The 14,493-nt window shown below is 38.0% G+C and overlaps 2 protein-coding genes across 6 annotated transcripts in view; both read left to right on the top strand.

Moving 5' to 3' along the window:
* LOC126851196 (cell adhesion molecule Dscam2-like) overlaps nt 1–9,276 on the top strand; it is a 137,884-nt gene extending 128,608 nt beyond the window's left edge. For 4 of the 5 annotated variants that reach the window (XM_050594890.1, XM_050594891.1, XM_050594893.1 and 1 more), the window contains 9 exons: nt 376–969; nt 1,559–1,828; nt 2,240–2,694; nt 3,122–3,389; nt 3,627–3,785; nt 3,928–4,082; nt 5,797–6,016; nt 6,604–6,694; nt 6,834–9,276. In XM_050594890.1, the coding sequence (XP_050450847.1) occupies nt 376–969; nt 1,559–1,828; nt 2,240–2,694; nt 3,122–3,389; nt 3,627–3,785; nt 3,928–4,082; nt 5,797–6,016; nt 6,604–6,694; nt 6,834–7,098 (2,477 nt within the window). In that variant the 3' untranslated portion in view covers nt 7,099–9,276. The remainder of the gene's footprint in view (nt 1–375; nt 970–1,558; nt 1,829–2,239; nt 2,695–3,121; nt 3,390–3,626; nt 3,786–3,927; nt 4,083–5,796; nt 6,017–6,603; nt 6,695–6,833) is intronic. The other variant, XM_050594892.1, reaches the window with a different exon arrangement.
* Nucleotides 9,277–9,562: 286 nt separating this feature from the next.
* LOC126851211 (actin-like protein 6B) lies at nt 9,563–14,227 on the top strand. The gene is made up of 6 exons (XM_050594920.1): nt 9,563–10,055; nt 10,158–10,352; nt 10,769–11,206; nt 11,574–11,914; nt 12,114–12,209; nt 12,300–14,227. The coding sequence occupies exons 1-6, from the start codon at nt 10,031–10,033 to the stop codon at nt 12,462–12,464; spliced, it is 1,260 nt and encodes a 419-aa protein (XP_050450877.1). The 5' UTR covers nt 9,563–10,030; the 3' UTR covers nt 12,465–14,227.
* The last annotated feature ends 266 nt before the right edge of the window (nt 14,228–14,493 follow it).

The following is a 14,493-nucleotide window of genomic DNA, read 5'->3' as shown; positions in this document are numbered from 1 at the left end:
CTTTTAAATGCAATATATTTTATAAGTTGTATCGTTCATATTTCTCAGATTATTGAAATCGTAAAACTATATTTCCAGTTTAGAGTCATAATTCTTACTAAAACTAATCTACGGACGCGCGGATATTCTGTATATATAGCTGTTATTATTTGAAATCGATAAAAACATGTATATAACAAAATATTATGTTTTATTTATTTTAAATAAAAAGATTTATTTACTCTTTAAACGACATAAGGTTATTAAAGCAATTTATAAATGTTGGTTAACAAATTTATATGATGATTTACATGTCAAATTTTGACGAGAGATTTTTTTTCATGACGCACGAGGAATCACTTTGTGGATATTTCATGAAACCTTGAATCTTTCCAGTCCCGAGTAGTCCTCCGCAAGACGTGCGCTGCACCGCACTCTCGTCGACGTCCTTGCAAGTCTCCTGGGACACCCCGCCCGACTCTAGTCTGAACGGGATCTTGAAGGGTTACAAGGTCATGTGGGAGAGCACAGACGCTCTGGCGGAATCGACCAAACCGGAATTGAAGAACACCAACGCTCTGACGGTGATGATCCACGGTCTTGAGAAGTACATGAACTACTCGGTCCAGGTCCTGGCGTCCACCAGGGCGGGAGACGGCGTTGCCTCGTCGCCCCTTTATTGCGTGACCGAGGAGGATCTGCCGGAAGCGCCGGCCAGCATCAAAGCCGTCGCCAGCTCGGCCACGTCAATCATCGTCTCGTGGCAGCCGCCTCTCAAGAGCAACGGCAATCTCACCGCCTACAACGTGCATATTCGAGGATTGGGACCGGAAAGCAAGTGGCACAGGAGAACCCTGCCGCCGTATCAGACCAGTTATCAAGCCGAGGATCTGCACAAAAGGAGCCAGTACGAATTCACCGTCGCCGCCGTCACCTCGGTTGGCGAGGGCTCGCAAACCGCGTCCGTCACGATATCACCCTCCAGCGAAGGTAAAAAAAAAAAAAAATACAAAAGAAGTATATCCTGTTTGTAAAGTTAACTTTAAGAACTTTAAGAGTTAATTTTAAGATCTCATCGGGTATCTGTCAATTTAAATCTTTTGAGATATTAATAATTGATATGTTAAAAATATGTTTACTCGTTACATAACCAGAAGATTGTATGAAAATGCAACAATGGTTGATATATCGAAAATATGCAACTCTTTGCCCCAGTCGAAGAAACTTTGAGTTGCAAAAGTTGTCTTTTCGCGCAAATTGAACTAGTTGCAAAAGTTACGTCGATCGGATAAACATCCGTTTTCACGATTTAAGTGAATTGTCTACAGCCGACTAGAGTAGAAACGAGATACCGAGTGTTTATGTTTGCTAATGAGAGAGAAGCGCGCTTTTTATTTCTCCTCCAATCTTGAAAGTTTCTCGCGCAAAGCTCTTTTACGGGAACTTTAAATCTTCTCAGTCGGGGGAAATATTTTCTTGAATTTGCCCCGCGGTTGATACAAGCTAACTTAGATGACCGCGTTTATCGTATTTATCTTCTCCTCAAGGAATAAGGTTCCCGCTCGATATTTCATTACAGTTCGTGCCGCCATATATTCATTCGGCACCGTGCTCGTCGTGCCGTGGAAGCAAGATGTCATGTTACCTTGCGAAAGCGTGGGCAAGCCCGAGCCCTCTATTATCTGGAAGCAATGGGGTCAGATAGTCAAGCCATCCGCCAGGGTATCCCTCCATATCAATGGATCCTTGCAGATTGTCGATCTCCATAGAGAGGATAGCGGAAATTACACTTGCTTCGTGGAGAATCGCCACGGTTCCGATCAAATAACTCATCGTTTAACCGTACAAGGTAAATGCTAGTCTCAGTTTTTATAAAATATTTAGCAATAATAAGAAAGAGAGAGAGAGAGAGAGATTAATCTCTATTTAATTTGATAAATAAACTATTAAAATAAATATATATAACATTTTAACCGAATGAAATTAAACAATGAAAAAGAATTAATACAGTAATCGTGGAAATTAAAATCAATTGTCTTAATTGATATAGACATAGTATCTTGCAAAATACTGTTATCATTTATTATTACTTTTTCACTACCTATATATTTTGCATTATTATCTCACGTTTGGAAAGCAAGAGAATATCTCAATGTCAGAATGGCTCTTTCTCGAGGAACTTGTAACATACAGTCGTAACGTATGGTTGCCTACGGGTGTCTACAAGGCACGATCCTTAAATCAATATTATCTCTTTCAGTTCCACCTGCGGTGCCATTATTGCACGCGACCAGTACCAGTAGCAACTCCATCAACGTGCAATGGAAGAACGGCGACGATGGTGGTTCACCGATTCGCGGATACATTTTACACTATAAACGCGAGTCCGGTGAATGGGAGGAATTCAAAGTGTCGCACAAAGTTAGCAGCTTCGTCCTGTCGCGGCTCTGGTGCGGCAACAATTATCAGATGTACCTGACGGCGTACAATCGCATCGGCATGGGCAGACCCAGCGAGATCGTCAAGGCGATCACGAAGGGCTCGAAGCCGGACGAATCGCCCGGTACCGGCGACAAGTTTATCACGGTCAATGTCTCGTGGATCACTCTGCACTTAAATACGTGGAACGACGGGGGTTGCCCCATAACGTTCTTCGAGCTAGAGTACAGGAAGAACGGCGAGAATATTTGGACGCTCGTCTCGAATAATATAGAGGTATTCACGACTGTATCATTTAACTCTCTTTGTATGAGAAAAAGTTTTTTTCTCTCAATGACAGATTTTATGACATATCTCTTTATATATATAAATATATTACTGCTAAAATTTTAATTTTGATTTAAAATTTAATTTTTAATTTATTTATTTCTTTATAAAAAAGTATAAATTAATATATTATATATATATATATATATATATATATATATATATATATATTAATACATTAATAACATTTATAATAACAATTTATTAATTTTAATAAATTAAAGAATTTTAATAATAGATTTCTTTACTCGCAGCACATTTTTTTAATGACGAAAATGTTTAAATATAATAATCTGTAACATTATGTCTACTCTTACTATAAATATTAAGGCCAACCTTTTTAAGGTATAACATACGACTTGTGTGGATTTTTCAGGTGCAAAAAACATATACTTTGAGCGAGTTGCAGCCGGGGATTACTTATGACATCCGCATAAGAGCCCATAACGACGCGGGCTCATCGGTGGCCGAGTACAAGATAACGACGTTGCAGCCGCATATTAGCACGACTATGTCCGCCATCGAGATCGATCATTACATCCCCCAGCACAATTACTCGGATCTGAAGCTCATCGTACCTCTGGTGTTAAGCTCGTTCGCGGTCATCGCCGCGGCAGGCGCTGTCTTTTACTGCTTCCGCAAACGTTAGAGTCCAACGCATATATATGTAGACTTTTAAAAGTGAAAGTACAAACAAATGGCAAAAGAATTTTTTACAATTATTTTTTTTTTATTACGAAATTTTTTAACAGATAAATGTAAACATATTTAAAATAAGTTTATAATCGAATTAATATATCATATCGTAAGATTCAATTTTAAAGGGTCAATTATACTCTGATTAAATTTTATAAAATATCGATTATATACACATCTCGCAGGTCCTTTTATGGGCGACATTGGGAGTTTGCACGACGCTCAAACCGCGGCCGCCTTAGACAATAAACAGAACATGGAACAGCGCGAGCAATATTACGCTACCGTACGTAAACCGCTTCGTTCGCCGATACACGAGATGGCTACGTTAGAAAAAATCCCAGGTGAGATAGACGGATAAGATTGAGCCTCTCTTTTGCTTTATAAAAAATCGATAAGAGCGATAAGCCGAGACTAGGTCTAAGAGAGAAAGATATATAGTCAAAGTAGAATTATAATTAATCGTCCTGTCGAACATGCTTGTAGAATATTCGGAAGATATCTACCCGTACGCCACGTTCCAGCTGGAGGAGAGCGTTCCTGCTGGAGGCGACAGCCGCTGCAATTCAGCCGCGCCTCTCCAGACCTTCGTCTATCACGACCCTCGTCTCTCCACTGCCGATACCCTTCAGTTACGAGAGGTATCGTCCACAAATCTTGTATCGCCATTAGAATTGCTCGCCATCTCGACGCACGTTTTTACTTGATATCGTCATCTTTCTATTTCCATATGTCTCTAATTTTTATTCCACAATTTAATTTCTCGACCTACATAACAGACTTGTTGAACTTTATACAGGGTGGAGCCAAACGTTCCGATCAGGTCTAAAAATTTTGTAGGAAATTTAATTCTGAACAAAGAGTTTTCTATAAACCTGGATTTTGTTCAGAATTAAATTTTTCATAAAATCTCAAAGTCCAACCAGAACGTTTGGGTTCACCTTGTATTGTATTTAATTACGCGAGCTCGAGCTTTTTTCTAAATGTACATCAAGCTGTGAAAATGCCTTTGCTTCTCAAAATGTAAGTTTATTCGCGTTTTGACATTAAACGTGCGGAGAGAGACACGAGTCTCAATGCTTTTATCATTCATTCTCATATATTCCGAGCTTCGTTATACTCACGATAGTTGCATGCGCGCATCCCGATCAGTGCACCGAAATTACCCTATCCTCACGACGCACTGTGTGAATATTTAGGTCACTCGCACTCGCATGCTCGGTGTGAGAGTTCCTCGAGCGTCCCGCGCACGATCGATGCGACGTGTGACGTAATTACGCGAATTTTAATTCGCGCGCACGAATATCACTAACTGTTCCTTTTTGTTTTTTATTATTACATTATAATTCGGGAATGCGAGAATTTTCTCCGATTCTCAGCGACGAAAAATCGCAAAGAGGATTAGTATAATAGTAATTGGCGAGTTACATCGTTGCGACTGCTGGTCCCATCTCGTTTCGTTTCGCAGCTCTTGTGCCTGAAACGATTTCGCGAATCGAGGAGTTGCGGTGTAATCGATTAGAGCGCAGACCACTGGACCCCTACCGTACGCTGTTCATCATTTACGCATCTCTACGCCGTATCTCTTTGCTAGCTGTAGCACAAAATTCTCTCATGATTCATCGCATCGCCCCCGCGATCTCCTATCTACGAAGTAGAATAGAGTTTCTGTATAGACGATGACGAAAGTTCGTTAACACATTCCCCTTTATTATCATATTTAAGTAGAAAGCAGAATAAAAAAGTATATAACGGAAGATAGAGAAACAAATGATTAATAAAACCGTTGTTATATGTACAGAAAAATGGAGAAGTTTAATGGAATATAAAAAGTTTTTTTATATTCATGTATTAATAACAACTAGAATATGTTTTTTGAGCTGAATAATTAATAATATCTTAGTTTCTATCAAAAAAATTAATTACTAAGAGAGAATCATTTTTATTTTTACAAAATTAAGTATATGTCTGAGTTTTATACACGCATAGGAAAAATAGATTTACAGGTATTTAGATTTTTTGAAAAATTGAATTTATATTTTTTAAAACAAAATATATTTTATTCTTTCTGACTCTAAATTGTTATCGCTTGAATTGGTGAATTCGCATTCGAGTTTTCCGCGACATCGCCTCGCTTCTCGAGCAGCAATCTCGACGGGCTAAATTATTAATACTAGATCGGAACGTTACGTCGTGACGAGGTCACGAATCTCGACAACGGGCTCTGTGAAATCTGAACGAATCTGAACGCTGCGCGATCGGATCGAGAGAGATCGCCGAGGGAAACGAGATCCCGCTGATACTGGATGCGCCGACGTGCGCTATCTCATGGAAACCAATTCCGTCTGATTGCAGTCGGATTGCAACCGGTACACTAAGGTGCGCGGAGGCCGTTCGTCCTCTGCGCCGTTGCACAAAGCGCACAAGGTCAGTCAGGGCAAGTCCGAGTCGGAGGAGTACGACACCCTGGGCTCGGACAGCGACACGGAAGTCGGGACCAGCAGCCGAACCGAGTCTTCCAATCACCTCGTCGATTCGCACCACTCGGCATCTGCGGCCGACTCGCGCGTCCACAGTATGCAATATTTTCACCTCTTTCTCTCTCTTTCTCTCTCTCTCTCTCTCTTTCTCTATTTCTCTCTCTCTCTCTCTCTCTCTTTCTCTCTCTCTCTCTCTCTCTTTCTCTCTCTTTTTCAATCTCCTCAGAAGTGTAGCAGTAGAGTAGCAAAAAAAGTAGCTTCTGAGTTCAGAAGTGGAGTCTCCATTTTTTTTTTTTTTCAACGCATCTTCTCTAGAGAACCGATCCTACGAAAGATTCCAAGCTCCCGCTTCTGTTCTCCGGGGCTCGTGAAATCGTTGCTGTCTAGCTGTGGATATTTTAATTCTGTCGATATCGCGAACAATCGCCAAAAAGTTCGCGGACCACGACGTAACGCGTGCACGCTGTTTGTTTTCTCGGCGAAATTTTATTTGACACATATTTGTATGTATACGTACAGCTTCCTCGGTTGCAGAATCTTGCTTGTTATTTGAAACCGATTGTTATAAGCTGCGCAATATATTAAATCCACGATGAAGGTGTCCGTCGGCTGTGATCGCTATAATCGTTTGTTATTTGATGTAATAAGAGAATGAAACAAAGAGGAAACATTTGCTTTGCAGACTTCCTGTACCATGGACCAGAATCTAGCACGTCTACAGAACCCTCACCGATTTTTGAGAGAAAATCGTTTCCTGGAAGGGGAAGACCCAAGTAAGCCTTTAATCGATATAATTCGTTTCTTTCATTTTTCCCGTATTTTTTTTTTTTTGTGAATCTTTATTAAGTTATATCGAATTATATCGAATATTTATAACGGGATGCGGATGAAGGAGAATCTGTTTGCGCTCAGGATGTTACAGCTGGCGCGTTATACCGGCGAGGAGGCCCGTGCCAACTTCGGGTCAATCGCCGGGCCTGGCCATCCCAAGCACCAGTCGGGCAATTCCTATGCCAATCGGGAGCAGGAGCGTGACGGATCAGGAAACCTGTTCGTCCCCAAGCTGGACCCACCCTCGGGCTTCTCCGACGCGTTTGAGCTAAGCGAGGCCGAATGCGACTTCGATCGCGGCCACAACAGCCAACGAAACGTCCGTGACTTTGTAATCGCGGTGTAAATACATGTAAAAGCCTCCGATGAGATATACGAGAACCCCCGTCGTAAAGTAAAAGGAAACAAAAACAAAAAAAAAAAGAAAACAGACAGGAAAAAAGAGCTATAAAATGAAAACCACGCGAAAATCTAATGTAAGCCGCGGTCCGTCGTTTCGTTAATTTGTATTGGCGCCTCGTGTCCGGCCCCGCCAGTCGTTTAAGTAAAACAAAATTCGACGTTATCCTTCAGTTCTGCTCCTGGTCGACGAGAACGCGTCGCCGAATGACGTCTCTCTATCAACTCGACGATGTGCTCCGCGAGAGCTGCCAGCTTCGCTTTTCGCGAAGAAATCGATATCAATCGAGATTATTTCTCTCCTATCGGATTTAAGTGTACAAGCGCGTTAATACGATTAGGCAAGCACACACGTACACTGTGGCAGATTGATTATAACAACGTTAAGTTTAATAAGAGACAGAGAGTCTATATAAGCTGCCGTTTGGTTCCGCTCGGTGGAACCTCGAAGATTTCGTGTCGCTGAGCGGAGCGGCTCGGGCTACATTGTTGTCTGTTCTATATCGTGGCAGGAATTATACGATACGGGCGATGTCGACGACAATTCGCAAGAAAAAAAAAAGAAAGAAAAAAAGAACTGCCAAGTTTATTCCACTTCGTGTAATAATCCTAGTTAGTTAAAATGGCGGCGTAATCTGCATCCATCTCGGATTTCTTCCCTCCGGAAACGATCTCTACACGAACTCCGATATATATATATATATATATATATATATATATATATATATATATACACACACACACACACACACACACACACACACACACACACACACACACACACACACACACACACACAAACTCCACGATGTCCTACAGTAATTATTACAATAGCGAAAGTATGAAAACGCGAAAACGCGCGACGACTGTATAATTAAACCGTAAAATTCTAATGGTTAACTGCCATCTTACTATATATACAAAAAAAAAAAAACGACCAACGACTGCGAAAAAATTTACGATCGACCAAAATACCCCGCGAATCCTTTTTCCCGGACTTTGTTAAAGAGTCTGGCGAGACTTGTTACATGCATATCGAAGCGAGCAATACGCAACTTCCAAGCGTTTCCTTTGTCTTCCAATCATTCACAATCCGATCGAGCATTCATTCATTGCATAAAATAAACGACAAAAAGTACGCACACTTGTCGAGCTTCCACTTCTACGAAGAATGTGTGTTTGAAGCGAAGGGAGGAAGTAATAAACAAGTAACGCAATAAAGCCAGCTCGTTCGTCGTTGTCGTCGGTGTCGTTTCATCTTTACCTAACGAGAGACTGAGAAGCATCGTAGTAGGTTTACATGTGTCATTTATCGCACTTACATGCGTATTTATAATATAAATCTCGCGCAAAAGCCAAGAGAAAGAGTTATACTAATGTAAGAAAGAACTGTCAAACACAGGTGTGTCGATAAATGTCAAGCGTAAACCTAGCCTTAGTAGACGAGTTATCTCGCACGTAGCGTTAAACGTAACAACCGAAAGCATAATGTCTGTAAACTGTCTATTCACTAATGTATCCGCTGTACCTCGCTCAACACAAATCGCCCGCATCACATTCGCGACATCCGGACCCTCTCCCGTCAGACGAAAGAAGAAACGAAGAAGAGGAGGAAGAAAACGCATAACGACGCGCGATGCCAGCCTGCGTCGATTAACGATCGACGGACCCCAATGATGATGATGATGATGATGATGACGATGTCAAAAAAAATTAGATTGAAATACGCGAGGAGAGAGAAAGAGAAAGAGAAAAAGAGAGAGAGAGAGAGAGAGTGCGTGCTATCGCCACCCAGCGTGAAACGCAGCCTCCGTGATACTATATGTTGCCATCGAATCAGTTTGACCGACGCTTTATCCCTCCCGCTGGTTGGTTGGGTCATCGTTCACGCTCGATGATCTTTCCAGTCAGCCGTCAAGTCGTTTGCGCTCATCCCCGTTATTTCCGGTTGTCATCCGGCGCGCGAGGTGGAGAAAAGCGAGAGGAGTCGCCCTGTTGATGATATATCGTCTATCTTTACGACACACGAAATGATTTACCACGAAATTCGTACTATTGTGTTTTAGACGACTTTAGATTGTTTATATTCTATTTACTTTGTAAAATATACAACACTAATTCCATATTGGAAAATGTCTGCTTGTCTCTCGTATTTATTTATCTCCTCATCATATTTTTAAAAGTCTCTCAAGCTCGTATTTATTTTCTAAAACATATAAATTGATATATAAAAGTAAAATGATAAAGGCAGTTTTGATAGTTTTTTTAAATATATTTTTTTTAAAATCTTGAAAAAATGCACGTTAAATACTTAATGAATATATAATATGTTAAATATATATAAATATATATAAAAATATTAAATGAATTTAATTGATAATAACTAAATAAAATAATATAATTGATTGTTTTGGTATATGAAAATAAAAAAATAATTACTCAAAAGAAAAAGAAAAATTGACTTGTCTTGCGCCATAACATGTAACTGTAAATATATCTTTTATCGATATTTGTATAAATTTTTAATTCCGTGCATTATATACCGTTGTTTCTTTAAAAAATATGCTGCAAAGTTATTGCTAAACTTGCTAGACCGTTCATTATTTTATTTTTATGTTTATGTTTATATTTTATATGTATTTTGTTTCTATATTTATTTTATGTTTCTCAGTTTGTTCTTTCCATAGATACATTGAACATATATCTATAGTCCTTTCTAAAATCAAATTGAAATCATAAATCGTTACAAGCGACGATCGATTAGTCCTGGGAGCAGCCGCGCAATCCTCCCGGATTCGGATGTGTATGCGTATATACGCATGCAAGGGTAGAAAGACTCTGTCTAGGCATGCGCCGGGCTTCCTCTCCCTTCATATACTATGAGCGGTGGTGTCTACGGCGGTGGTAAGTACGACCGCGCTCTCCATAATTATTTCCTCGAATTAGAAAGCAAACGCGTTTACATCCGCGACAGTCCCGTGTAATCATTCTCGATTGTCATCCCAGACGAGGTAGGTGCTATCATCTTTGACGTCGGACATCAGAGCCTCCGCGTGGGATATGGCGGCGAGGACACGCCGAAGGCCGAGATCCCCACGACCCTCGGGGTGTGGGAGGAACCCGCCGATCCCGGCGGGATTGACAACGTCAACAGGAAGCATTACAACATCGACGTCACGGCTATCCAAGTGCGAAAAAAGGGTACGCAAGTTTTTATACATTACGGTGTAACGAGATATTACGAGTCTTATTTTTTTTTTCGATTATATATACATATAAGTATACCGGGTAAGTTATCAGAAATTGTTGTTATGCTCCTAAATATATATATATATATATATATATATATATTATATATATACTCAAAATTTAAGCAATTTTTATTTAAAATATTTTTCTATAAAACTCATACCTTATGATTAATGTAAAGTGACAATTTCTCTAGTGATTTATTTTATATGTTTTATATAAATATAAATAATCTCTATATAAAATATATTTTTTATAGAAAAATTTTTATTGTTTACTTTCGACAAATCCTTAATATTCCTTAATATCCCCATAACAATTAATAATAAATTATTCATAATATTAAAGAGTCTGATCTCTCGATTTAGATATGGAGATAGTGAGTTTGATGAAGGACGGCATGATTGAGGACTGGGACATGTTTGAACGACTGACCGAATACACGTACAAGCAACGATTGCATGCCTTAGCGGAACACCATCCGATCTTGATGACCGAGTGCCCGTGGAACACCAGATTGAAGCGCGAAAAGTTACTGGAGCTAATGTTCGAGAAGTTTAACGTACCGGCCATGTACATCTGCAAGAACGCCGTGCTAGCCGCGTATGCCAACGGGAGATCCACGGCGATGGTCGTGGACAGCGGTGCGACGCATACCAGCGCGGTACCAGTTCACGACGGTTACGTTATCACCCAAGGAATTGTCAAAAGTCCTTTAGGTGGCGACTTTATCACCATGCAGTGTAGACAATTCTTTGAAGAGAAGGACATCGAATTGATACCGGCTTGTCTCGTCGCTAGCAAAGGTTGGTGTCTCGCGAACTACAGATGTAGATGTAAAAAAATTAATTAATTAAATTTTTTACATCTATAATTAATCCTATAATTTTTTTACATCTATTAATTAATATGTAAAAATTTAATTGATTAATTGTAAAAAGAAAATAATGTGCAATAAACTTTCACTATTTACTTTATTTAAATTTCACATATTCTAACGCAAAGGATTAAAATAACTATATTTAATCTCCGATCAATTTTTCTAATAATTGAGATTAGAAAAGAATTTCGATTACACGTGGATTTTTTATTACAATTATTATATTAATATTAATATTATAATTTTTATTACAAAATTTTATTACATTATTACAAATTTATACGTTTCTCTAGACATAGTGCGAGAGAGAGATCCACCACGCTGGACAAGACGAGCCGGACCCCAACCGACGTCTTCCTGGCTGAGCTACATGGTTCGAGAGCTGTTGCAGGACTTTCAGATGAACTGCCTGCAAGTGTCGGACAGTCCGTACGACGAAGACGTGGCGAATACTCTGCCTATGAAGCATTACGAATTTCCGACCGGATACAACGACGATTTCGGATCCGTGAGGCTCATGATACCCGAAGCCCTTTTCGATCCCAGCAACGTTAAAGGTGTGGGCGCGAGTATCTTAGGGGTCGGCCCTCTCGTCACCACGAGTGTCGGGATGTGCGACATGGACATCAGACCAGTACGTATTCCCGTAAATTTATTATTATATTTATTAATAATAAATAATTAATAATTAATAATTATAATTTATTTATTATTATATTTATATTAACAATCATACAAAATGTCTTACTTCGATCAAATTAAATTCTTCGTAGAATCTAAAATCGATTTTGTGCCGATAGAGAAAAAAATTATTAATATTGTTTATATTGTAGAGTTTGTATGGCAGCGTAGTGGTGACCGGTGGCAACTCGTGTCTTCAGGGTTTCAGCGAGAGACTGAATCGGGATTTGGCCAGCAAGACCCCGCCGGTAAGCTCGCTTCTCGTGTCCTTAAAACTTATTATATTATCAAATTTTAATTTCGAGCTCGCTTTACGATGGCTCGATTTTTAATTGTAGAGTATGAGACTGAAAATAATTAGCGCGAACAGCTCGAGTGAGCGTCGTTATGGTGCTTGGATCGGCGGCTCGATCCTCAGCTCTTTGGGCTCGTTCCAGCAAATGTGGCTGTCACGTCAAGAGTACGAAGAATCAGGCAAGCTCATTTTGGAAAGATGCGCATAATTCAATAATGGAGACACTCTAACAAATCTTGGTATAAGAGCTACAATTTTGCAAATCGATTATTTTTTTTTTTTTGAATCTAATGAACAATTATTTTTACAATTAATGCAAAAATTTCAAAAACACACTTGAAAAATATTTGAACAGAAAATTAATACATTGTTTAAATGTCTGCAATCTTTCTGTTATGTAACACATTCGTGTTATATTTAATTACTAGATATTGATATAAAAAAATATATATTTTTTTTATTATATATATTAATATATAATTAAAGAAGATAGGGTTCGCGACTTTTAGTTTGATCACAAATATCGATCAAATAAATCTTACTTTAAAAGCGTTTTATATAACGATCGATGTAATGGCGACGGTGTAACGTAAACCGTCCTCGTGAGCAACAACTATCAAACGCAACTTCTGAAATGCCTAAGAGTTTAAGGATTCTAGAAAAATCTAAATAATGTGCGAAAAATTTTTCTCGGGAGATAATTTTTCACGATAAAACTTTTTATAGGATGCGTTTTAAAGCAACTGTACGTACTTCCGATTATAGGAAGTGCGATTAATCAGAAATCCTGTGTAACGCGAGCAAAAGCAATGTTTAATCGGCAAGTTGCTTTTAGATGGCTTTAGTGCTAGATAGGTAATATAAGTGTAAAACGCGCGGCTTATAAGGATACAGTTCCTAATTGCTCCAAGAATCTTCCATGTACATCGTATATTTTAGAAGAGGACGATCACACTCTTTCCGTCATTTCGCAAACATATATATGGATGTACGCGATGTAGACTATTTTGTAATAAATCGTCATTAGACATATTTATTTCACTGTGAGAATAAAATACTCGCTTTACAGACAATAGTAACGTCCGTTATCGCGGATGTTCTCGCTCTAATAAGTTATCTTAAAAAAAAGCGACATTATTATAACTTTGTAAGTGTAATATCTCTAGCATCATACGTAATCGCTATTTATATCCTATTAAATATAAAAATTGATTTCGGTATTAAAAGGCTGGAGTAGATAGGTGTTTTGATACAAAAGGAAAAAATGTTGCTTGAACTGAGAGATGACTAAAAGATATTTATAAATGCAACATCAGCGCGAAGAGGCAACAAACCAAAATTTATAACATTAAAATCAAAATGTTAATTCTCAAGTCATTCAGTAAATTTGTATTATTTATATAATTATTTTTATAATGTAATCTTTATTTATATTTTTGCATAATATAAATAAAATAATAACATTATTATTGAAATTATTGGAAAAAAAGTACAACGTCATAAAATGGAAAAATATTGAGCTGTTGCTTTCTCGAATTATATCAATTTTATTAAAATTGACATAAAAATATATAATATTTAATCTTTTAATTTAAAATGTGTACGAAGAATATAATACATGTATCAAAATAGAAATATGATAGATTAAAAACTAAGTAATCTTTATATTTAATCACGATTTACAGTGGAAACGACATAACTCAAATGCGTTATTAGATAATTTATAATTCTTCGGTGGAATCAATTTGTTACTGTATAATTATTAATATTATGAAATAGTCTTTGAATAAAATTAACATTTTGTTACAATCTCAAAATACATAAGATAATAACACAAGTTATTTTCGTGTTGCCGGAAATAATGCAATAATGTAAAAATCAAAAAAATTACATTTTACTAGTTTCCAAATTAATTTATATATTTTGTCAAAAAAAAAAAACAAAAAACAAAACCACAGTACAAATCAAAAACTTCAGATACACTATCATGAAAAAATATTTAGAAATACAGTACAATTCGAAATTAATTTAAAGTATCGTAAAATGAATAGACTAGTGCAGTTCAACACGCAGAAAACTGAGAATGTATATTATTTCGAAAATGTTTTCGTTTATTTCGCAAGAAAAAAGCGCTAAGATATTCCTAATATATCAAACTTGTCACGCTATGTCATCATATAATGTATTGTATATGAGTATGTCGTATAATATATGCTCTATTCTTCTTAAGTCTTTTA

This window comes from Cataglyphis hispanica, chromosome 7 (assembly GCF_021464435.1).
Source record: "Cataglyphis hispanica isolate Lineage 1 chromosome 7, ULB_Chis1_1.0, whole genome shotgun sequence".
In the NCBI taxonomy this organism is placed as follows: Eukaryota; Metazoa; Arthropoda; class Insecta; order Hymenoptera; family Formicidae; genus Cataglyphis; species Cataglyphis hispanica.
The sequence above is the reverse complement of the archived record's forward strand: the minus strand, read 5'-3'. Positions and strand labels throughout refer to the sequence as shown.

Coding starts and splice junctions, on each gene's coding strand:
- LOC126851211 (XM_050594920.1), top strand. CDS start 10,031: ATGAGCGGTGGTGTCTACGGCGGTG. Junction 11,207..11,573: donor TTGTCTCGTCGCTAGCAAAG/GTTGGTGTCTCG, acceptor ACGTTTCTCTAG/ACATAGTGCGAGAGAGAGAT. Junction 12,210..12,299: donor TGGCCAGCAAGACCCCGCCG/GTAAGCTCGCTT, acceptor TTTTAATTGTAG/AGTATGAGACTGAAAATAAT.